The sequence below is a fragment of the Cyprinus carpio genome, chromosome B11 (genome assembly GCF_018340385.1).
Source record: "Cyprinus carpio isolate SPL01 chromosome B11, ASM1834038v1, whole genome shotgun sequence".
In the NCBI taxonomy this organism is placed as follows: Eukaryota; Metazoa; Chordata; class Actinopteri; order Cypriniformes; family Cyprinidae; genus Cyprinus; species Cyprinus carpio.
The window spans coordinates 21,968,188-21,994,150 of NC_056607.1; the positions used below are offsets into that span (position 1 = coordinate 21,968,188).

Below are 25,963 nucleotides of genomic sequence, written 5' to 3' on the forward strand. Positions count from 1 at the left end.
TTATTTCACCTGAGAAGAGAAAAGAGAGCCATTTCAACAGGACAGTCTCTTTGTGAAATTGGTGATTCATTGATTGCACTCACTATTCTGATTGTTGTTGATTGGAGGACATGGGAGTGAAAGAAATCGAGTGCTTGGAACCTTTAGTTTACTGGCCTCACAAAGAGCCTGTAAAACAGCCAGTCAAAATCAAGCTTGTAATTATTGGTAGGGTTTCAAGATTAATCACTTTATAATATCAAGACAAAAATGAAACTTTGGTCCACCTTTGCACACCTGAATGACTTACATTCTTCTGTCAAACCACAAAGATACTTTAAAAAATGTATCCAGTTTTTCATTTATCCATACAATGAAAGTCGATGTCAAATTATTTTGCGCTCCACTTTAATACTTTTCAAGTTTTTAATACTCCTATCAACATGGGCATGGACAAATATGGATGCTTTATGCAAATGTATGTTTATTATTAGTGAAACCATAGCCTCATCGAGGGCCGCCTTGATGCTGCAATTGTGCTCTACAGAGATGAGGTCACTTTTGTTGATTATCAGGATGCAGTCCTGCTGTGAGATGAGTGCTCAAGGATACTCTTCAAGTGTCCGCTGAGGAAGACGGGCACTAGCTGGGGCTCTGAAGGAAGCTGCATCAAATCGGCAACCACAAGAGACAGATCTGCCTGCTCCACCCTGTGGGGCTGTTTCCTGAGCCTGGTCAGCATCTTACAACCTCTGACCTCGCAGAAACAAACTGGCCTCTTCCTGTCTATGCCATCACTTTAGTAAATCACAGCATACTGTACAGGCAGAAAAATATCATGCACTGCAACACACAAAGGTAAACTGTGACAAGGAAATGCCTAATGTGCAACGGTGGCACTTGAACACGGTTGTGCATGCATTAAAATGTTTGAATTGCATTGCATTTGATAAAATAAAACATTAAAAAGATATCTGCAAATAAATGATGATAGACCTTTTTATAGAATTATTTTTGCTATATTTTTCAAAAATAATAATTTGTTTTAAAATGCAGGAACAATTATTTTGTTTTTTCTGTTTTAAAACTCTGTTTTACTGATTAATTAATATGGATTAATATGAACTGTGATGTTTATGCATAGTTGTTTTGTGATCAGTACGGTCTAATGACCCACCATACCATATAAAAACATGCCATCAAAGCATGTGTCCATTTATAATTTAGATTTTTGCTTTTTTGTTTGTTTTATATTTTCATTGAAATGTAAATTTAAAAAGTTAAAACTTAATTTAAAATTTTAAATATACTGTATATATTTTTTTTGTTTTTGTTTAATTATTGACATTTTAACACAATATTAGCACATGAAACTCAATCAAGTTTAATTTTGGATCTCTTCATATATTTTGGCACCCCTGGTCTAAATGGCCACAATATTTTTTTGGGCTTTGTCTAAAATTTGTTGTGTTGCTCACTTGTAATTGTAGCTAGTTGTATCAATTAATTAAATAGTTAATAAGCAAAAAAATGAGTGTGAAAGTTTGAATATCAGTAAAAAGAGCTGGTTAAATGGATTATTTATCTCTTTTTAGTCAGTTATCTTTTGCCTTTAGAGGAAGCCATGACTGGAATAGACTCCCATCAAAATTAAAAGATACAAAAAGGCATCATGGTTTCTCAAATAAAAATTAAATCAAAAATCTAAAATCAAAATTGTGAAAATGTTGTTTAGGTATTAATAATGTGCAGTTTCCCTGACAAAAATAAACAAAGAAATTCTGGTCGGTTGTTCCTCAAGTTCAACTTTAACAACCATCTATAGTTTCAGACTTCTTTTGCAACCTGTTCTTTTAAAAGACATGGCACTTTGTAAATGACTACATAATTTTTGGTCATTATTAAACTGCAACCTCTTTTTCTGCAAACATTATGTAACTATTTCTTTATATTATTGCATAACCTCCCATGTCTATTCAGTTGTGAAAAATGTGCCACACACCTATATCTAAATCTGTGAATAAACAGATCATTTCCCCTCAATGAGTTGCAAGAAATCTTGAGAGATATTTCCCCTTCTACAGGCCATTTTTAGGATACCAATATTTATCACTTTGGATTGTTTGCACGAAAATGCCTGAGTGTTTATTCTACCTTGATTTTCCCACACGTGTCCGTAAATACATACCGCTGACGGGCGCGCCGGATGTCCTCCTGCTCCACGCTGTCTGTGGTGTCCCATAGCCCTGCCGTGTCACTCAGCAGCACGGGATACCCCCCGATGTCCAGCGGGACCTCCACCACATCTCTGTTGGTCCCAGCTGTGAGAGACACTACGGCAGCAGAACGCTGAGCAATACAGAGTGAAAGAAGATACAGCAATTAGTTCAGAAACTAATAAGGACAACAAAGAACAGCACTATTTAACCCTTCAAATGTACTTGTGTCTATTTCCATGCTACTAAATCTTTTTACTAAAACTAAATTCTTTTGCTACACCTTTAAAAGCTTTTTAAAGATACTAGTACTTAATAATTAGATATTAGTACTGATTGTTACTGGAACTAATTCTTAAGGGGCAGTTGTGGCCTAATGGATAGAGAGTCTGACATATAACCCGAAGGTCACAGGTTCAAGTCTCAGGTCTGGCAGGGATTGTAGGTGTGGGGAGTGAATATCCAATGCTCTCTCCACCCTCAGTACCACGACTGAGGTGAGACCCTTGAGCAAGGCACCGAACCCCCAACTGCTTCCCAGGTGCCACAGTATTAGCTGTCCACTGCTCTGTGTGTCTTGTGTGCACACTTGAATGGGTTAAATGCAGAACTCAAGCATATTTGGTCACACGTCATGTCCTTTCCTAATTCATTAAATACTAGTACTTATTCATTAGATACTAGTATTTATGTCAATAGTGACTAGTAAATATTCAATTGTCACTAGGAACTTATTTCAAATTTTTGATTTAGAACTGTCCAGTTCTGATTGATATGTGATAAGCCATTTTAACATTTAATTTATAAAACATACTATTTTGATTCTACTAGAACTTATTTTTTTTTTAGCTAGTAGTATCTATTTCATTAGGTACTAAAACTTATTTATTGGCTAATAGTGTTTATTCTTAAGATACTATAACTTTTTTAAAATACACTAGTATTTATTCATTAGATACCAGTTCTTATTTATTAGATACTGGTGTTCATTCATTAGACACTAGTACCAACTAAATAAACACTAGTACTTATTGTAAGATACTAGTAGTTATTCATTAGATACTAGTACTTATTCATTAGACGTTTCTAGTGGCCAAAGAATAAACACTGAATAAATGCTAGTACCTAATGGAATATATACTAGTAGCTACAAAATAAGTACTTATAGCATGAAAAATTATAAAGGAATAAATGTTAAAATGGCTTGCCATACAGCAATGCACATATTGCACATCCAAGGACAATAAAAACTAGTTCACTGAGATGTTGGGGGGCCTGTGAGACATTTTGTTCTTAGACTCAGACTTCTATGAAGTCTTTAATTTCTCAGGATAGAGGGAAGAGGTATTACCATGGGAGAAAACCTAGATTAACTATATTTAAAATGTGATAATTACAAGCACAAAAAAACAACACAAAGTTCACATCCTGTAAAAACGTGACATCTGACAGACCAGTGTTACAGTGATGGGCAAATAATAAGCATGGGCAGGAACATATGCATTTCTTTTTTTAGATGAAATAAGGAAATGTCTTCCTAAAAATGGAGCTTAAAATAAGATCCGTAAGCGAAGTACAAAACAAAGTGCACCACCTTTGAAGCAAAAATGTCTGTGTTACTGAGGTTACCGCCAACAACAACTGCTGCAGTTTCCAATTGTCCAGATCAGGTGAAGGTGAGTCTGAATTTCCATACTAGAATAACAATTCTGAATGATTTGAGACACCTGGTCCAAAGCCAAATAGTTGCTTATTTGCCAAAGTCAAAAGAGCTAATGCAAGCTTTAAAATAAAGGTTTTAAAAGGGGGTTTTCACAGTGATGCCGTAGAAGAACCAGTTTTGGTTTCCCAAAGAACCTTTCAGTGAACAGTTCTTAAAAGACCCTTTTTGTGTGTGTGTGTGTGTGTGTGTGTGTGTGTGTGTGTGTGTGTGTGTGTGTGTGTGTGTGTGTGTGTGTTTTAATAATGACAAAACCTTTTTCCACTATAAATAACCTTTTGTGGAATGAGAAGGTTCCATGGACAATAAAGGTTATTTGTGGAATCATTGATGCCAATAAAGAACCTTTATTTTTAAGAGTGTATATGGAGTTTTTCCGCACCTATTTTAGCATCGACCGAGTTAAAATTATATCACCTGCATGGTCTTTTTGGATATTTTATGTTTTGGTTACCTGGACTTTCAGTGGAGGGACAGAAATCTTCATTAAAAATATCTTCAATTGTGTTTCGAAGATTAACCAAAGTCTTGTGGGTTTGGAATGACATTAAGGTTCAGTAAATGATGTATTTTCATTTTTGGGTGAATTATTCCTTTAAAAAGTTGTATTCTCAATTTATGCATCAATCCTGTTACCATCATAAAATTCTCTTAAAATAAATAATCAGGAAATGAAAAGTAAGACAAGTAAAAGTCTTCTCTTAGTAATGCATGAACTAATGTTAACAAATAAGACCTTACCATTATCCTTCTTAATATTATAGTACCATCTTTTTATATCCAAGTTGCCAATTAATCTTTTGAATGGCATCAATATTTCATGTGCATTTATTTATTTTCCAAGTACCCATGAATTAATTATTTATTTATAATATAAAATCACCATAAATCACCATTAAATAACCCATTAGAGGTGCATAAGAGACCGCAGTGTCATAATATGGTCTAATCAGTTTTGTTTTTTATGTAGGAAAGACGTTATTTTATGTAACATTTCAGCGTTTCATTCATTAACAAGGCACTTTAACATTTGAATGCTTTTATTATCTAATTATCTGATTCTGAACAGCATGTAAGCTATGATCTGTCTGGAACTGAATAATTACATAAAACACCTATAAACAAAACCCCTTGAATACCTAAAGAAATACTTGAATAAAGCAACTTCAGCATCTCTTGTCCTTTTGTCTTTTGTTCTCTGCTGCTCAGTGCTGAACCAGAATAACTGCACGTATATCAACACAATAAACCGCTCTAAACCAGTACTGCGCTCTGCAGTTTCCTTGAGCGGATGAAAATTTGAAGAAATGTTTGCCATTCTGGTACAGTCTGGAATTAAAGTATATTTCCATATGCACACTGGAAGGAAGAGGCCATTTTCACTCAAGTGCTCTTTGTGTGAACTTCCTTTCAGAGTTTACCAATCCCAAAATCAACAAATTTTACATTTCTAAATCTTTTCAAATGTTCAAGTGCAAAATGTGCTACATTCTTAAAATTCAATTTTTTAGGTTTAAGCATAATTGAATTCACAAAATGCATAATTAAATTACACTACACAGGAACTGACAGCAGAGACTGATAAGAACAATAAGAGGCCTGATGAATGTGGGGTAATTGGGGGCAGGAAGTGTGGTGATATCCAAACATCCCCTTGTGCTACTGGAGAGCACAGAGGTTAGAGATAAACGTCATTAAAGGCCATACGGTGTCACTTTATGTGCATTTATCACACCCATCAACCTTTTATCTTAGGACAATGTGACTCTTTTGCCCCTAAAATCTGTTTAACCATTTTAAGTAAAACATTATATTCCCATAAATGTGGAAACCTGATTTGATGCATTGTTTTGTTCACTCAAGTAGTGACTAACTTACCCAAATGAATAAAAATGATAGTGTGGACAAAAGAACAAACAGTAGAACAGCAGAAATATCTTTTCTTTTCTTATAAGTTGAAGAAACAAACAATAAGGGCTAGGTGACCACGAAAGAAGCTATGGGATCCACTAAAAGTAACAAAAAAAAATATTTAAGCAAAAAAATATTCTATTGCTGTCAAAGCTATCACAATCAAAGTTTGGGGTCTCTCAGATTTTTTTATGTTTTTGAATGAAATATCTTATTCTTACCAAGGCTGCAGTTATTTGATCACAAATACAGTAACAATTGTGAAATATTATTAAAATTTAAAATAACTTTAATAAATGTGAAAATATTTTAAAATGTAATTTATTTCTGTGATCAAAGCGGAATTTTCAGCATCATTACTCCAGTCTTCAGTGTCAACATGATCCTTCAGAAATCATTCTAAAATGCAGATTTGCTGCTCAACAAACTTTTCTTATTATTTCTTATTACTTTTACCAACTTTAGTCTGTCATAACTACCAAAAATTCATTTAGTTTTAGAATTTTAACTCTTTAAATGCCAGTTTGTTTACATAATCCCACTGTTGTTTTTTTATGAAAAAAATCCATAATACTAAATGCTAAGCAGAAATTTTTTATTTATTTATACAAGAATGAATGATTATTCCAGTCTTTGATAAGACAGTCTTGTCTTGGATATGATTCAGAAACAATATAAATTTTGACGCTTTATTATTTTTGTGCAATGTTACATTTAAATAAATATTTTTGTTAAACTAATTAGTTTGTAAATAAAATTTAACCAAAGAAACAAGCCACACTCTTATAGTGATACCAATACATTCACACAATTCTAATTACATAACTTCAATTCAATTGGCCTTTTGTGAGTAGAAAACATAAAAAAGTGAGTATTTTCTATAAAACAGAGAAAAAAAGAAAAAAAAAAAACAATTTGAAGCCTTGCCAGCAGAATCAAACTCTATTAAGAACAAATACACGATTTTATGCATAAATGGCACTAGGATTAAAAATTGCACTTTTAATGGAGACATCTTTGTCCTTAATGTCCTGAGTGTAACTATTGTTTGTATTTGGTGTAAAACTTATTTATGAAAAGAAATGAGGGTGAAATATTAAAATGTCACATTCCACATTAAGAAAACCCCATTTACTCAAATTGTATGTTGTTTGCATTAACAGAGCCAAAATTATAATTTTTTTATTTTAAAATGAAAATGTCAAAAAGTCCATGAGGATGCACAAGGAATAAACAGCAAAAGAGATCTAACTTTAAAAGACAAGGATAAAAATAATTGGCACTGAACAGATACAAATGCACAGAGCTTTGGCACACTAGAAGTGTGTCAATGGAGGGGAAACACTATTTTTCATGACCTCTATTAGTGACTTTACAGCCGTCTGTAACTCTCAGAGGAAGGAGATGGTCTATGACAGACTTGTTCCTTGACGCACAATGAAATCCCTCAATTCTCCAGAGGAACAGACTCTAATATAAATATAACACCCAAACATCTGAATAAAGTTGGACAAATGATGGCATGTGTATTAATTGTACATGCTGTATTTTTAGGCACAACAACATCTCTCCAAGAGACTTGCAATGGTCTTGATTCTTTCTTTCAACATCTGCTCTGGTTTCTCTGAGGTCAATACTAACAGGAAAGTCTTGCAAACCATTCTGGAAATGAATCAGTGACAGGGATCCATGTGAGGAGACGTACCATCATTTATGATTCCTCACTGAAGTCAATGAATGCCTCTACGTGTGCCAAGCACTATAATTGACAACACACAAATACAACAACTTAGTCATAATTCCACAGACTGTCGGTAATAGTCTCACTAAAGCTTGAAAAATGTGTATTGACGTCTTTCCGCAGTTAGATACCTTCTGATGTTCATTTATGTTTATTTCATGCTATAACTAGTAAAGAGGAAGAGATGATCAGTTCACATGCTCCTTTAACTGGGGGCACTACAAGTGATTTCTCACGACACATTAAAGAGCCACAAACCCATATTTATTGTTTGAATTTCTTAAAACATGGCAAAATTAGAAAGCCGAGACTTTGTTTCAAGCCAGTAGTAACCTGCTCTGTCTTGTCTATCAGCCCATTGTCAGTGTCCGCTTTGCTCTGCAATGTATTTTTCACTGAATGATAACATGATATGTGGCTTGTCGGACATAGCAACAGTAATGAAGGCAAAGTGACAGTAAGGCTTTTAATTATATATAAGATTAAGATTTCTATTTCAAATAAATGCTGTTCTTTTGAACTTTATCAAATAAATCCTGAAAAATGCATGATGGCTTCAACAAAAATATTAAGCAGACTGTAGTTATGAAGCTTTGCATCACAGGAATGAATTAAATTTTACAATATATTCAATTGGTAAACTGCTATTTTAAATTGTAATAATATTTTACAATATTATTGTGTTTTGATCAAATAAATACAGCATGGGTGAACACAGGAGACTTACTTTAAAGGGATCATCGGATGCCCAGTTGATATGATTCTTTAGGGTCTTAATGAAAAGTTTGTAACATAGTTTGGTTAAAATTTCTCATACTAGTGTAAGAAACACATTTTTTACCCTGTCAAAAACAGCTCTTTTCAGAGCAAGCCATTTTGTAGAATTTTCCTTTAAATGTTAATGAGCTCTGCTGACCCCGCCCCTCTCTTCTGAGCTGCTCTCAGAGAGACCGTTTACTTTAGCCGCAGTTTCATTCATCGTGAAACTTGCTAATTAGCACATTATTAGGAAAGACGATTTGAAAAGATTCATTTAAAACCTTATACTCACTTCTTCTGTTGGTGAAGCTGGATCAGGAATGATTCATGCGAAGATAGATGCATTTAGGTAGATTGGGGTGCATTCCCTTCAGAAACAAATGTAACCCACTGCGTCTTCAGCGGCTCAGATGCCGGGAGTAAATGAGGACTGCTGTGTTCCTTATTACATCCAACAACAGAACACCTCAATCGCTAAGGAGTCATTCTTGTCTACATCTGCTCCGGCGGTGAAACAATGGTGGACTGATGACAGTCACTCAGGGCGGGTCTGAGGTAAGACGCCAGTCCAGTCTGTGCTGAAACGCTACTGTCAATCAAACTATCATGGGAGGGGCCTGCCAGTGTGACGTCACAAAGACAGGCATCTGAGATCGGCTAGATCGCAGAAAGGGGTAAAGATTTTAGTAGATAAAAAAAACACTGGGTGGATTTTTATCATTATAGGGTGGTTGTGTACACACACTGCACACAACACACACATTTCAGTTCAAGCAAAAATGCATGTAGCATTCAGTGACCCCTTTAAAAAACATTAACCTACTGACAAAACTTTTGAACTACAGTGTAAATTTTAGACAATTTTCCCAGCTCCTGTCTTTTTTTTTTGTGCCTGAATGAAACTGTATTTTTGAACAAAACGGTTGAGTGAAAGATTCAGCGACTGCATCAACTGGCATACCAGTCTTAGAAAGCCATTCAATCAATCCAGTTTACAGAATAAACTGTTTCAATTCGTTTTCAGCATAATTTAAGTGAAATGTTTGAGAAAACTACCATGAAGATCAGACCATCTTAGTATTTAGTATGTCGCTGTTTGCTTTAATGAAAACATCTGCATGGGGGCCGTGTTCAGGAATCTCGTATAATATTTCTAATCCTTTTTTGTGTCATAACTTTTCGTTGTTATAATGTTTTTTCCACAAAATTTTGAGACCTTGTTTATTTTGAGACCTTTTTTTTTTTTTTTTTTTTTATATTTTTTGTTTTTTTTAAAAAAAATCTTTTTATGGGTGTTTTTACAAAAAAATATATGTGATATCACTGTGTGTTCTTAAGAGCTCTGTTGGCTTGGCGCACACCCTGCTCAGGATGTCCTGTCTCCTGCTCTCTGCTCCTCACTCACTCAAGCAATCTGCTCACCCTTACACACAAACAATAGATGGACACCATCCCTGACAGAGAGACAACACTGCCCAATCTAGCAGTAAATTCTGGAATTATTTAATATACCTTACATTAAAAACACAATAACCTCTCATGTAAACATACACTTGTGACAAGTGTTCTATTGGCTTCCACAGTAAATCATATTAACAGCCCATTCAGCCTCACACTACAAGGAAAACAACTTTTCCTTGTAGTGTGCTACAAAATGAGGAGAAGAATGAGAAAACTGGATGTTTTGTTCCTTACAGTTGTATGTGGTTATCAGGGAGTTGTTCCAAGTGTTAGAAGCGGAACTCTGCCATGTGCGATAAAGAGAGCAGAGGAAAACTGAAACGATTGACCATGTGGACAGAAATGATATGCTGTTGTGTAAATAAGATACAGTAAGTAACATAGGGCTATTTAGTTTGTTTAATAAAAAAACAAGGGGTAGGCCTGTTATATAAGAGGGGTAACCTTAAATGACTTCTGTTGTGATTTGGCGCTAATATAGATAAAATTAAATTAACTTGACCTTCAAGTGTGGGTGCGGGGTGCCCCCTAAACACTGCTGTTCTTGTTAAAACATATGAAATAAAAACTTATATAAAAAAACTTATATATATATATATATATTATATATATATATATATATATATATATATATATATATATATATATATATATATTTATATATATAGTGTTGCTGACTAAAACCTAGTGTTTACACAAATAGTGGCAAAGATTGATAAAGATTTAAAATGATTATTAATTAGTTTTTGTAGCCTGCAGTGCACTGTGATCCTTAAATTGTTATATAAACTATTGTTACACCGCATAACATTTTAGTTGTGTCTTTCAAAATTCATGGTAAAAATGTATGGTATTCATTATTTTTTGCTCTGGGAAAAAAGACAAACAGGACACATTCTAATGTACAAAAAAAAGGTAAATCTGTATTATACTTTTATTGTTTTGATGCTTGAAAACCTCGATATGCAAATTTGCTGCTGAAGTAACATTTTTTATTATTATGTTGAAAACAGTTGTGCTGCATCATGTTTTTTGGAAACCGTGATTTTTCTTTTTCTTTGGATAAATAGAAAGTTCCAAAGAACAGCATTTATTTGAAACTGAATTGTTTTTTTTTTAGTATCAAGAATAATATAGCTCACACTATAATGGATGGTTCTCCTGGAGCAATTCAAGTGTTCTGCTCACTTTTTTGACTCACATCCAGTAGGAAACAATCAAACACGTACACCACTTAAGGCGCCATTCATACAGAATGTGTGTTTATATAGAAAAACAATGAAAAAGTAGCGCACTGGAATGGAAAAACGAGTTCTGTGTGAACAGCCCCTAACAATTTCCACATTATGCATGTCTATAGCATCTGTCTGGAATTTCCTGCCCGCTTTACTGATAAACATGTTAAAGTAATTTAGGTTGCTGCTGCAATATTTTTGTAACACAAAAGCAGCAACTTGAAAACAATGTTAATATGTGGGTCAGATGACAAAGCACAGGGTCATAAAGAAGTTCTAAAAACATGAGATATTCCTGATCAATCCTTTACTTATATTCGTTTTAGCCGAACACTCCAGGCTTGGCAAATGTGGCCCAGATCTCCTGCTATTTGTCACCTCTGTGCTTCTGTCTCTGCATGGATCAGGTCACTGAGACTTTAAAATAAAATGAATTTCCAACTCTTCACGTCACTACATTTATTAATTTACATTCTATAATATCTTCAGATAAAGCCTATAAGTTAATAAAGAACTACTTCACACAAAAGGAGAAATTAATGAATAAAGCAAGATATTTTTAAGCACAAAACATATGCTGCCATCTAGTGTTAAAATGCTGAATCAATAACTAGCTGTTTGCAAAATAAATTGTTCATGATAAAATGAACATAAAGGGTTTTAGAGGACATATTTCAGAACAATTTGGGACAATGACGGTTGATCACACACACCAAGTGCTTGTAAGACTCCACCGAAAGAGTGAATATGTGTCAAACCAGAAATAATTTTTAATTTTATATACTTTGAAAGATTTTTTGAAAGAAATTATTACTTCTATTCATCAAGGAAGCAAATGTTAAAATGACAATAACAGCATTTATAGTATAATGTTGCCATAGATGTCTATTTAAAATAAATAGATTTTTTTAAAAAACTTTAAAAATCTGAAAAAAATATATATAAATAAAAATGTGTCAGTTTCCACAAAAAATATAAAGCAGCTCAACTGTCTTCAACATTGAATTTTTTCTTGAACATAAAATCAGCATCATGTGACACTGAAGTAATTACTGCTGAAAATTCAGCTATGCTATCACAGGAATAAATGCAATTTGAAATCTATTAAAAATCTATGTTACGAAGCTACGAGAATACTTTTTGTGCAAAAAGAAAACTAAAATAACGACTTTATTCAATATACTTCTGCTCATCGCCACTGCAGACGAATAAAGTCGTTATTTTTGTTTTCTTTAAGCATAAGAAGTATTCTCGTAGCTTTGTAAAATTAAGGTTGAACCCCTGATATCACATGAACTATTTTTTAAAAAGTCCTTACTACCTTTCTGGGCCTTGAACGTGTCAGTTGCGTTGCTCTCTATGGAGAGTCAGAGAGCTCTCGAATTTCATCAAAAAATATCTTTATTTGTGTTCCGAAGATGAACGAAGGTCTTACGGGTTTGGAACGACATGAGGGTGAGTAATAAATGACAGAATTTTCATGTTTGGGTGAACTATCCCTTTAATATTTATCTGGCACCTGATAAAGATGCTCTCAATTCATAATGCATAAATATTACAAAATTAATGACACGTCTGGTCTTCAAATCGCTTCCTCCCAACACAATTTCTCTTACCATGACAACACGAGAGCTGTTATTAAAGACATGGGAAACAAAGTAACTGGAGTGAAGAGCAAATGTCGTGTAATTTATAACACAGCATCTTTTTTACTAGAAGAGATCTGACAAACACAAACCGGTTATGTTTACTGTAACAGAAACCTAAAGGAGCAAACGCAAGAGACCTTATAGCAGTTATGACAGCGCCACTTCTTCTCCAATAACTAATAAAGTGTATGTTAATGACCTGATATACAGGATTAATGTGTCAATAGCTCGGCGGAGTCATTATTATTTACACCGCTGTCATAAACGAGCGATCCACGTGCGGTTTGTTGTTGTCGATTCCGTTCAGATGGATTTCATTGGTCCGCGTCGATACACGTGGGAGGAACGATGCTTGCTATTCGCCAGCTTAACTGTCAATCAAATTAGTATTTCCCATTGTGCGCTACAATTCTGTCCGTGTGGCACTAGTGACAGGAACCGTGCTACTCTGTTTAACTACTCAAATTTTGAGACTTATCTGTTGTTGTGTTAAATTGAAAAAATCATGATCTTATTAAAGTTAGTGTGGAGTATATATTTCCGAATAAACATATTATTATTCAAGAAATAGTTCAATCAACATGTTTTTCAAGGAATAAATGAAAATGGAAAATGTGTGATTTATTTCATGCAACCTTTTCTAATTGCTATAGGCCTACAGTGGGTGTAGTTTTTAAGACATTATATTAGTAGAGAGACTGCATGATATTTGTACCCTTTAAAATACATAGCAGAACTATTTAAATCAACTGCAACTTTATTTATGATATTGAACATGTTTAGGCTAAATACCCCTAGAGACCTCTAAAGACCCCTATAGCTTGATGAGTAAGCAGAAACATTTATTGCTTAGTTTACTGTTTGCTTGTAAAAGCAATAGGGCAAAACTATGTCTGAAACCCTCGGTAAAGCTATTTCATGTAATTATCAATTATTTTTATATTTTACACTATAATTCATCACAATGCAGAGTACTTATCTTTTTAGCCAAATCAGATTGAGTTGTGGTAATGAGACCATTTGAAAATGTGTTGGGATAATTACAGATAATATATGCTTGGATCACAAGGGTTTTATTACACATAGCCTATAAATGTATTCATTTAATATCTTACAACAATTTAATTGCAGAACTGTATGTATTATGTATTTCTGGTTAATGTTAATATAAATCTTATTTTTTTGACTGTATGTAAATAATTATTTTCGACTGTAGATCTAGATTATGGAGAAAATCACCCTGTTATATGCCTTAAATTATGCTCTTTTGTTCAGAGAGAGGTATAATAAATCACCTTCATAGTTAAGCCCTTCTGAAATATTCAGCTGGAAAGATATTTTTTGCATTAATTAATAAATAATACCCTGCTTCATCCTTTCGGACAGGCTTTGTCTCATTTTAGTCCCACTGAAATACAGAAATATATTCACAAATAGTCTCCTACATGCAAGGATTGAGTTAGTATGTAACCAATGATACAATTACGAGCAATTTTACTGTAAATTATAGGTAGTTTGGTTAACATGCAAAAAATATTTTAGATAGCATTTTTTAAATGAACTCATATTAATTGAGAGTTAATAATAAAATTATTAACAAATAATATGCCGTATACTTTCATATAAATTGAAACCAAAAAACTTTGTAAACAAAAAGATTATGCCTTTACACAAATGATTGCATTTAAGACACAACTTTCACTCAAAAATGATTATAAATTTCACATAATTATAAAGAAAAGGCAGGGTGACACTGATAAGACTTTTCTTACAAACATAGGCTACTCCAATAATCTTTATGTCAATGTTGTTGTTAACAATATGAAAAATAAGCCGGAATAAGCCTTGAATTTGCAAGTCTAGCAGTCAACTTTAAAACTGTATTCTAATCATCATATTTTATTAATTATTTTTTAAATATGTATTTGGCACCCGATAAAGATGCTCTTAAATCATAATACATAAATACTACAAAATTAATGACACTTTTGGTTTTCAAATCATCACTTTGTGCTGGGTAGAGAACCTAAACGAATATTAAAACCTATCCTTAATACTAGAAATACTTATGTTGCCTTTTTTTTTTTTTTTACAGTCATCATAGGGCCCCATATGAAAACAGGCTATTCTCTGTTTAAAACTTGCCATCAGAACTGGATGAATAATTAGAAAAATGTCTTATTTAAAATATATATATATATATATAGAGAGAGAGAGAGAGAGAGAGAGAGAGAGAGGTTATTTATATATATATATATATATATATATATATATATATATATATATATATATATATATATATATATATATACTGTGAACTTTTTGGGAACAAATGAAGTTAAAGGTTAAAATGCTGCGATAATGTATTGCACATCATAACATACATGTAAGGAAATCTCTGTAAAACCTTCAGCCCAAAAGAATTAGAGAGTTTTGCCATCCTAAATGCTTAGGTTTGATTTCTAATGTACAGATCAATAGTGTTCATCGATATACACTCATGCTGAGGTCAGCCATCTAATGAACGTCTCCGATGAGAGTGTGTCAGTGTGAGAGGACTTTATCTGGATCTGAGTGTTTGAAAGCAAAGGCAGACAGAGAGAGGTATCTTCTCCCCTTCTTTGTCCCTCCTCCACCATAGCAGGCTACTCCTCCTCACGCCGCAGTCGGTCTCTCCTCGCATCCCGCCGCAAACAGGATGACTCACAACAACCTTCACTTCACCCTCACCTTCATTTAACCCAGCCAGTGTGTATCCACACACACTGCGCCCCATTTCTGCATCCATTCCCCGCTGAAACGGCAGCAGCATGATGCCCGACGCGGCGGCCGCTGCTGCATCATCGGCAAACAGCAGCAGCAGCAGCGACAGCGAGAGCTCGCGGCACAGACACCGAGCGCAGGGAGACGCGGAGCGGCCAGAGCAGCAGCAGCACAGCGCTGCCCCACAGCCCTCATCAGCGGGCGTTTTGGGTGAGTCTGGAGAGGGCATATACGGACGGGACAGGTGCATGTGACGCGGGCATAAGAGACACGCGGCATATCCTTCGAGCGGCATGAACAATGCGGCGCTTTGTTATGCTGTCTGCTCCGTTATGTCCATTATGCATGCATTAAACTCTCCCTGCCGATGTATTTGTGGCCTATAGAAGGTCATGCGACAGCAACACTTCAAATGCGAGAGTGGAGCTGTAACGTCAGTCTACATAATATGGGCCGCGCGCTACTTTTTTGCGCTCGATTAGTCCTTGTTCACGGGCCTTCGGGCAGGTTCAAGATGTCTGAGGCGATATTACTGCTGAAAGCATCTTCTGTTTTAGGGTTTGTTGATGCTTGGATGAGCTTTTGTTGTGGCTTGTTGTGAAGCATTATACAACAGTTAGTTCTGGTCCTCGAATCTGATTGGATGAACCGCTGTTCCAAGAGTGCTGATATTTAGTCCAACAGCACTGGGACTTTTACATCACTGGCTATGTTCACATGCACAAGTTTTGTTTCAGTCGGACTGAATTCATTCCGATTTATGAATCTGAGTGTATGTTTACATGTAGTGTTCGGGTTGATCTGCGCGTTTATATGTCACAAACTTAAAATCGGAATTGATTTTTTTTTACATGCACACACTGCACAAATATAGAGTCTTCCACTGTTTGCACATAATAGACACTCTCCTACACTGCGTCTTTATTTGTTTTAAAGAACAGAATTAATATTTATCCATTACAAACCACTGTGCCATCCTACGTCGTTTTACACAATTTCTTCATCATTGCACATGCACAGTCATTTCAGTTCTGATTTTCAATCCGGTCCGGTCGAAATTTGTTCAGATCGAGCTCAATCAGATCGTGTTTTTTTCACGAAGGCTTTTCAGTCTGATTTAGCTGTCAGTCCGATTACAAACAGATTATTTGGTTGCATGTAAATGTAGCCACTCTGTTCGCCATTTTTTTTTTTTCTTTGAAAGTAAAAGCATTAGTGTTTTCCAAGGGCACATTTCTCAAATCCGCACATAACGACTAATAAGACACTGTATTATGCATGCCAGGCCAGTAGTGGGCGTTGTCATTTTGTACAACGCAAAAAGTGGAAGTAAGCTGTTTTCTGTGTACGTGTGAAAATAAAGAGAAAAATACCAGTAAACGGTAAAACTGTATGTACTACAAACCAGTGTGTTCATAGTTAAGATAATACATTAAAATAATATGGTAAGACACACCAGTTTGTAATATGAAGCAGCAAAACAAGCTGTTTTGTACAGCTAAAAATAACTGGAAGCGGATGTCACTGGAGACACATTAAATTTAAAAATGGCTACACCCACTCTTACAGGAAAAATAAGGTGGATATACCTTATGTGCCGAAAGAAACAGGTGCTCAGCCATCTTTAGAATTCTGTCTTTGAACTTATGTATTTGCTGTAGCTCTATAGCACCACTGTTGAAGAGTAATTACTGTAGCTTGTGAAATGGATTTACTTACTGTAGAGTTAACTAACTTATCGTGAGCATTGTAATGTTCGAAGCAGATGTCATAACAAATGTCAGTAGATCGGGAAGATTTTAAAATGTGTGGTTCAGAAATTTGTACGATCTTCACACATTGTGGAAATGCAAATGAAAGATAGAACACAAAGAGCGCAACGTTGAAAGGTTGAAAGAGCTACATAAGGTCTATAGACCGAATATGTAATATGCATGCACATAATGTCACCATTTTCACAAATTCACGTTTTTGTAGGTTACACAGAAATGGTACCTTTTTCAAAAACTTGCACTTTGAGACCAGTTTTCAAAAGTTTGCATTTTCAGGCCCCCGAAACGCTGTTGCCGTGTAAATGAACTGCAAAAATTCAAAGTATTCATTTTTATTTGAAAAGGGTGTTTTGTAAAAACCAAGGCTACAACATTAATTGGTAACTATGAAGTCTCAATTATTTAGTTGATTATTCTAACAACCCCTCATTTTCAGTTTCACTAATAAATAATAATTGTAAAGGCCCTGATATACGTCAAGTGATATAACGACTGAACTGGTGTGACGTCATTTCAAACTAAATCCAACTGTGGTACTACCTCCATAAGGATACTGATTTTTAACAACAATTGATAAACTTTTTTATCAATCAATTGTACAGTTGAAGTCAAAAGTTTACATACACCTTGCGGAATCTGCAAAATGTTAATTATTTCACCAAAGTAAAAGAGATCATACAAAATGTGTTATTGTTTATTTAGTACTCTGAATAAGATATTTCAAATAAAAGATGTTTACATATAGTCCACAAGAGATAATAATAATTTAATTTCTAAAAATGACCTCGTTCAAAAGCTTTGATTGTGTTGTTACCTGAGTGATCCACAGCTGTGTTTTTTGTTTAGTGATAGTTGTTCACGAGTTGTTCCTTGTTGTTTGTCCTGAACAGTTAATTTGATGAAGGATGGCAGTTTCAGAAACTAGTTCTGGTATAATTAATCGTGTTTATTAGAGTTCTGCTGTTGTAAACTGGTGCAGATATCACACCTGAACACTGTGGTAAACGTTAGATGGATGTTAAAGCTCTGACATAGTTTTAGTTGAAGCCTGGAGGCAGTGACTATGAAGAGGTCCTGTGTTGTGAAGTTACAGAACCACGTTACATAGTGATTTATGAGTCTGAAGAACACACTCTCAGGAAAAAAGGTACAAAAGCTGTTTCAAAAGCTGCACCTAAAGGGTGGATATAAGAACCTTATAGCTATTAGTACCTAAATATTATAAATTTCTACTTTTTAAAAGGTGCTGCTGCAACAGTGACAGCTTTTGTTTTTTCCTGAGAGTGTGCCAAACATAGGTTCGACTTATTGTTTTTTTTTTCCACACTTACTTGTACTATTATGTGGGTTTATGGCAAACCGAAGCCAGTATATTTTGAGATGATTTGCTTTCCTGCAGTACAAATCTCTGTGAAAGTTTACAGCTGTCTTCAACAGATAATGATCTCCTGATTCAGCTCGTGTTTCCAAATGCTTACATTTTGAGTCGACTCTCAAAACTCACTCAGAAGGTTGGGTTTCACTCCTTCAACATTTCATAATAGCATCTGTTGTTATAGCTAGGTTCTTCACATTCATAAACAAATACAATATTCTCCAGAATATGGATAAAACAGAGGATGAAAGGTTGAATGTTCTGGTTTTTTCTATTCAAATTTGTTTAGTAGATTTCACTTTTGGGAATGCTGGGCAGAAATATATCAAATTTGTCACTCTGGGATTCCTGGGTCTGGCACTTTTAAGAGCTGACAGATATGGAAATACTGGATCTTTCTGGTTGTACATCTTTATATACAGATTTACAGATTTTACTGTAAAAAGATTTATAATGTGATAAAGTTTTCTGTTTTTGATGAATGCTGTTCTTTTCATCAAAGAGTCCTGGATAATAGTAATAGGCAGCAAATCAGAATGATTTCTGAAGGATTATGTAAAACTGAACACTAAAGTAATGATGCCGAAAATTTGGCACATATTTATGAACTTACATGGTAACTGGCTTTAGAGCTATTAGATCCACTTCCATTTTTAAGGGAATATAAAATAGCACAAATATGTTTAATATCTGTGTGAAACCTGTGAATGGCCCATTTAATTGCAACTCTTCATTTCATGTTTTCTTCTTTTGCACATCACTAATGGTGCTATCTATGAAATGACAAAGCATGTATTCAGTCATGCATAATTTCTGCTTTCCTTCACAGTGCCCCATTCATATCTGCTTCACAGGAATTGCTTTATGGAAACAGTAAATATATTTATAATTTTCAGTTTTTTAATATACTGTATCAACATTTATTTTAATACATCACTTTTTGTGCTATTGTTGTCCAACACACTGTGACTCTATACCTGCCCATGCATTCAATTCTTCACTGGCTTTGTTCATATGCTTTAGTAATTGCCAGAGTTTTTGGCTCATCAGCAGCAGTATGAAATATTGCTATTTTGCAGTACTTTCCTTTTCAGCACCTTTTTATTTAGAAATAAACGTTTGGAGCACTTTACAATGTCGGTCCTGATGACCCTCTGACAGCAGAAGTGGTAAATCACTGCTGTGTTTGAAAAGAATCCAGAAGTAAAGAGGATTTGCCTTTGCTTGTGTATTTTTTATGCTGTAGCCTCCATTAAGACGTTCACAGATTTCATTGCTGGAGATGTGTTGCATTATGACAGTATGGCATCATTCATGCATTCGGCTTTACACACCGGGTAAAAATAAAGCTTAGAGAGTTCTGGGAAACCAAGCCAGCGAGCGCTGTCTGATGATTGGCCAGATTGCGTATGTCTACTATTGACACGAATTTGATGATGGTGCTTTACTTCAGACAATGTAGTAAAGCCATCTGTTCTGACTTGGATTTGAGTGGGAAATAAAAAGAAAAAAACTCAATTTAAAGTTACTGTAAAGTCAGACAGCTGTGGTTTGCTAGAAAGTCATGTTGTTTCAGGCATTATTAATATATTATATTTTTATATAATATATTAACATTAGTTATTAGTATATTTTGTTATAGATTTTATACGCAATGAAATCTCTTTGTGAATAGTTCACCCAAAATTGCAATTCTTTTCCTCACCCTCATGTTATCCTCCAAACTTTTCTGATTTTCTTCTGTGGACCACAAAATAAGATATTTTGAGTTTCTTTAGAGTCCATTGACTTCCATTATATGGACAAAAGACAGACACATTTCTACAGATATCTGTGACTGTGAGTCAATAATGACAGAATTTTCACTTTTGGTTGAACTGTTCCTTGCTAAACAGAAGCTACATTATAACTTATAAAAACAATGGCAAATGAATATAGCAATAACACAAATAATACAATAATGCAATAAACGTAAAATGAACACCCTGATGCACAAACTATTTATGAAATCAAATACAATTGTGATGCGTCATGCAGGGAATTTAGGAACATCACAGTAAAATGATTTACTTAAAACATTTTTAAATGATAGTAATAGTTTTCTTTGTCCTTCACATAAAGGCTCTTATTGCAGATATCAAGTGCATATATTTGTGCTTTGGTGATATTTGGCAATATTTTATGACAATCTGATTATTTTTAAGTGCTGGATAGTGACCTGAGATTGTGTTAGATTCATGAAGACTGTGCCCCACTTTCTGAAGGTCATGCATCAGGGAGCAGCTGAACATTTACAGAGCGGCCACTGCCAAAAACACTACGCAACTGACCACAACTGCTTTACTTGGGCTTTAATGCATTTGAGTCTGAACTCTAAAGATATAACAAAAATCTTCCAACCAATAGGAAATAAATTCTGTGAGATGTGCCTCTAGCATCGGCAAATAGAATTTGCAAAAATATACTTTCCTGCCTGGCATTGGTCAAACAAATGGAAAGGCAATGATGCAGTGCCAAGCAGGACAAAGAAGCATGAAAGAAACAAAGATAAAAGATGCATTTGCTCAAATGTAACAAAGAAAAACACAAAAAGAACTCCAATTCATATCTCAGTTATTAAAGAACAGCATCTCAGGGAATAACAGCAATAACATTTTCTTCTGAGAAAAAAAGATCACGGTTTTGAATGTGAATCATGCTGTTATCATGGTTTTTAAGGTACGATAGTGAATATGTGATCATTGAATATACAGAGAGAGAGAGAGAGATTTAAACTACAGTCATGGCCAGAAATATTGGCCTCCTTGGTAAATATGATCTAAGAAGGCTGTGAAAATTAATCTGCATTGTTAATCCTTTTAATCTTTTATTTAAAAAATTCACAAAAAACTAACCTCTCATTGGATAATAAGAATTTAAAATGGGGGGAAATATCATTATGAAATAAATGTTTTTCTCAAATACACATTGGCCACAATTAATGGCACCCTTTTATTCAATACTTTTTGAAACCTTTATTTGCCAGTTTAACAGCTCTAAATTTTCTCCTATAATGCCTGATGAGGTTAGAGAACACCTGACAAGAGATCAGAGACCATTCCTTCATCCAGAATCTCTCCAGACCCTTCAGATTCCCAGCTCCACGTTGGTGCTTCTCCTCTTCAGTTCACTCCTCTCATTTTCTATAGGGTTCAGGTCAGAGGACTGGAATGGCCATAGCAGAAGCTTGGTTTTGTGCTCAGTGACCCATTTCTGTGTTGTTTTTGAGGTTTGTGTTTGGGATCGGTTGGAAGATCCAAACATGGCCCATTATAAGATTTCTAACATAGTCAGTCACTTATTGATTTTTTTATCTGTTGGTATTTGATAGAATCCATGATGCCATGTGTCTAAACAAGATGTCCAGGACCTCCATCAGAAATATAGGCCCACAACATCAAAAACACAGCAGTATATTTCATTGTACACATGGGGTACTTTTTTATCCCTGTGTTCATCAAACCCATCTTGAGTGTGTGCTGATAAAAAGCTCGTTTTTTAGTTTCATCTGACCATAGAAGCCAGTCCCGTTTGAAGTTCCTGTCATGTCTGATAAATGAATATGCTGGAGTTCGTTTTGGATGAGCTACAGTAGGAGAATTGTTCTTGAAACCCTCCCAAACAACATGTGGTGATGTAGGTGCTGTTTGACAATTTATTTCTTTTTTTTTAAGGTTTTCTGACCCCGAGACTATTTTCTTCAATTTTTCTTCTGTTATCCTTGGATGTTATTTTTGGAGTATATTTATCCTTCTCATCGCACATTAGGACGATATAGACACACGTCCTCTTCCAGACAGTTTCATAACTGTTGAAACTTTCTGTTGATTGGTAATTCTTAATTATTGCCCTGATGGTGGAAATGGGATTTTTCACTGCTCTAGCTCTTTTCTAAAAGCCACTTCACTAATTTGTGAAGCTCAATTATCTTTTGCTGCACATCAGAAATGAATATTCTTTTGTTTTTTCTCATTGTGATGGATGATTAAGGGAATCTGGCCTTTGTTTTTTTCCCTCCTATTTATATTTCTGTGAAACAGGAAGCCATGGCTCGATAATTTCATATTCATAATCACCCTGGAGTGCTTAAAATTGTGAATATGAATGGGAATATACTTCTGAGATATTTTACTCATAAGAATTTCCAGGGATGCCAATAATTGTGTCCAACGTGTATTTGAGAAAAACATTTATTTCATAATGACATTTCCCCCCATTTTAAATTCTTATTATCCAATTAAAGGTTAGATTTTTGTGATTTTTTTTAATTTTTATTTTAAAGGATTAACAACGCAGATTAATTTTCACAGCCTTCTTTGATCATATTTACCAAGGGTGCCAATATGTTTTTAAAAAAGAAGCATCTTCTGCATTTATTTGATCCAAAATTGAACATTTTAGAAAGGTTTAAAATATATATATATATATATCTCCATCTTCATGTTTCTTATTTATTAAAATATTCTTAGAACATTTTCCACAAGCACCACACCACAGCTAGCCGTGCTGCCGGGTCTCTGAGGTTATTGTTCATATTCAGACACTGGCCGCGGTGCTGTCAGGACTCCAGCGCTGGAGCGTTCGGTTATGTCTCCTCTTCTCATGTTTCAAGGGGAATGACAGTGACATTTAAACTTGGCCCCGTGAGCGAGGGGCAGAATGAACGGCATGGAGGGGGTCTGTTTGTTCATGGCAACATTGTAAAGTGACTGACGTTTGTTTTCTTTTCTCTTTCTCAGATAAGCTATTTGGGAAGCGGCTGCTGCAGGCCGGGAGACACATCATGTCCCATAAATCCTGGATGAAGACGGTGCCCACAGAGAACTGTGATGTCCTTATGACATTTCCAGGTGCTTTAGATGTATTTTATCCTGTCTCTTTTTTTCTATATTTCTTACAAAACACTGAATAAATACCTTTATTACTCCTTACAAAAATACCTTTTTTTTTAATTATGGTACTGTGGTATTTGAATGTGGTAATCTTTCAATGCCATGATATATATATATATTAATATACCACCACAGTTCTTTTGACATGTTTCACAAATATGTGAGAAAAATAAATGCATGATGCAAAATTATTTTTGTCTGTTTGTCAAAACAAATGGCTTTGGGATTTGGGGTTTGAGTGTGTTTTATGCAAATTACTTCATTTGCACTCACTTAGGATACTTCAAATTCATTAACACTTGATTTGATAAGATTGAGAAAAAATTCACATGCTGTGAATTAGCTGGGAAATATCCATGAGAAGTTCTCCTGTATGTGTAAATACAAACAATCCACACAATTATTAGCAAAAGAGTGCAAATGAGTGAAGTACAGTCATAACAATCATGATTCGTATGTGAGAACGTCCAATTTCATGCAGAATTACACATACAGTGTAGCTAGCGAACAAGATCCAGTGTCTTTATTTCATATAGAATACCTTTAGCACTTTTGTCCACTGTGTAAAGGGAAAATTTGCAGTTTTTACTATTTATACCTGACTTTATCCTTAAAAATTACTTATTTTTTACCCCAGTGTGGTCAGGTTAAAATATTAGTTAACATTTTTTTAATAAAACCAGTTAATTTAGATCAGTGTTATTATGGTTAACTAAAACTAAGACCATAAACAAACAAAAAATAATAAAAAAAAAAAAACTTGAAATAAAATAAATGTTAAACAAAATTAACACTTATTTTGTTTCAGCTAGTTAACAGGGCAGCATTTCTCATTTTTCATTTAGCTTAACTTTATTATTTACTAAAAACTAAAACTGATATAAAAATGAACAAACTATATAGACATACTTAAAAAAAAATGACAACAAAAAATGACTAAAGCCTTAACTAAAATGAACATAAAAGCCGAAAATATAAAAAATGTAATCTAATTCAAAACATTAACAAAAAATATAGTAGTATATCAATGATACTAAAATGATTCATTTCAATATCGGGATTGTGCTTCAATCAGAATGCCTTTTTAATTGCTGAATTTATAATTAATAAAGCAAACAGGAGTTACAGCTGTAATTTAAAATATAAAGACGTTTCATCTCAGTTGAATAATAACATGTAGGTGATGAGGTGTTTATTTTTGTCTCCATACAGACACCACAGATGACCACACACTGCTCTGGCTTCTGAACCACATACGGCTCGGCATCCCAGAACTCATTATCCAGATCCGACACCACAAACACACCAGGATGTACGCCTTCTTCGTCACGGCCACATACGAAAAGTGAGAGGGAGCTTTTATCTTTCCTTTCCATTAATCTCCTGTTTATGAATGCTTTCTTCAGGTGAGGTTGATGTAATTACAATGTATGACATGAAATGAGGCATAAGGGTCAAGAAAATACTAGTATGATGTTTATTATCATGTTCCAACGTGAGCCTCTAAAGAAGAAGTTCAAGTTTGTTTAAATGTTTTGAGGGAAGTCTCTGATGCTCAGCGAGGCTGCATTTATTTGATCAAAAATACAGTAAAAACATTAATATTGTGAAATGTTATTATAATTTAAAGTAGCTGTTTTCTGTTTGAATCAATTGTAAAATGTAATTTATTTCAGTGATTTAAAGCTGATTTTTCAGCATCATTACTGCAGTCTTCAGTGTCACATGATCCTTCAGAAATCATTCTAATGTGCTGATTTGCTGCTTAAAATGTGTTGAAAACAGTTGCTGCTTAATATTATTGTAATGATTATAAAGTTCAGCATTTATTTGAAATAGAAATCATTTGTGACAATGTAAACGTCTTTAGTTTCATTTTTATAACAGTTTATTGGTTGTTATTTAATAAACAAAGAATGATGTAATTGTTGTAAGTATTTTATAATAATAATATTTTTTTTTTTCTAGCTAGTTAAGGCAGCTTTTCTCATTTTTGTTTAGTTTAACGTGGTGTATTAAAACAACTGCAAATTAAACAGAAACAAAAATGAATAAAAACTATATAGACTAATTAACAAAAATTAATTAAAATGACAAAACACACAGCTTTAACTAAAATAAAAAAATTTACTCAAAATATTAACAACTTTAACGACAACAATAATACTAAATTAACACTGAATTAAATGTATGCTTGCTGAAAGTACTGATTTCTTCTTCTTCTTTTTACACTCTCAGATAAAAAGGTACAAAAGCTGTCACTGGGGTGGTACCTTTTTAAAAGGTACACTTTTGTACCTTTTAGGTACTAATATGTACACTTTAGGTACTAATATATACCTTTAAGGTACCAATATGGACTCTTTAGGTACAAAAGTGTGCCTTTTGAAAAAGTACCGCCCCAGTGACAACATTTGTACCTTTTTTTCTGAAAGTGTACTGACCCCAAAC

At 34.3% G+C, this 25,963-nt stretch overlaps 1 protein-coding gene and 1 pseudogene across 1 annotated transcript in view; one reads left to right on the forward strand and one right to left on the reverse strand.

Moving 5' to 3' along the window:
- On the reverse strand, positions 1 to 15,483 carry LOC122138834 (annotated as a pseudogene).
- The window catches only part of LOC109106627 (anoctamin-8-like), a 22,886-nt gene continuing 12,146 nt past the window's right edge, over positions 15,224 to 25,963 (forward strand). Inside the window, exons 1-3 of the mRNA XM_042734594.1 lie at positions 15,224 to 15,644; positions 23,360 to 23,470; positions 24,725 to 24,857. Of these exons, the coding sequence (XP_042590528.1) occupies positions 15,482 to 15,644; positions 23,360 to 23,470; positions 24,725 to 24,857 (407 nt within the window). The 5' untranslated portion in view covers positions 15,224 to 15,481. The remainder of the gene's footprint in view (positions 15,645 to 23,359; positions 23,471 to 24,724; positions 24,858 to 25,963) is intronic.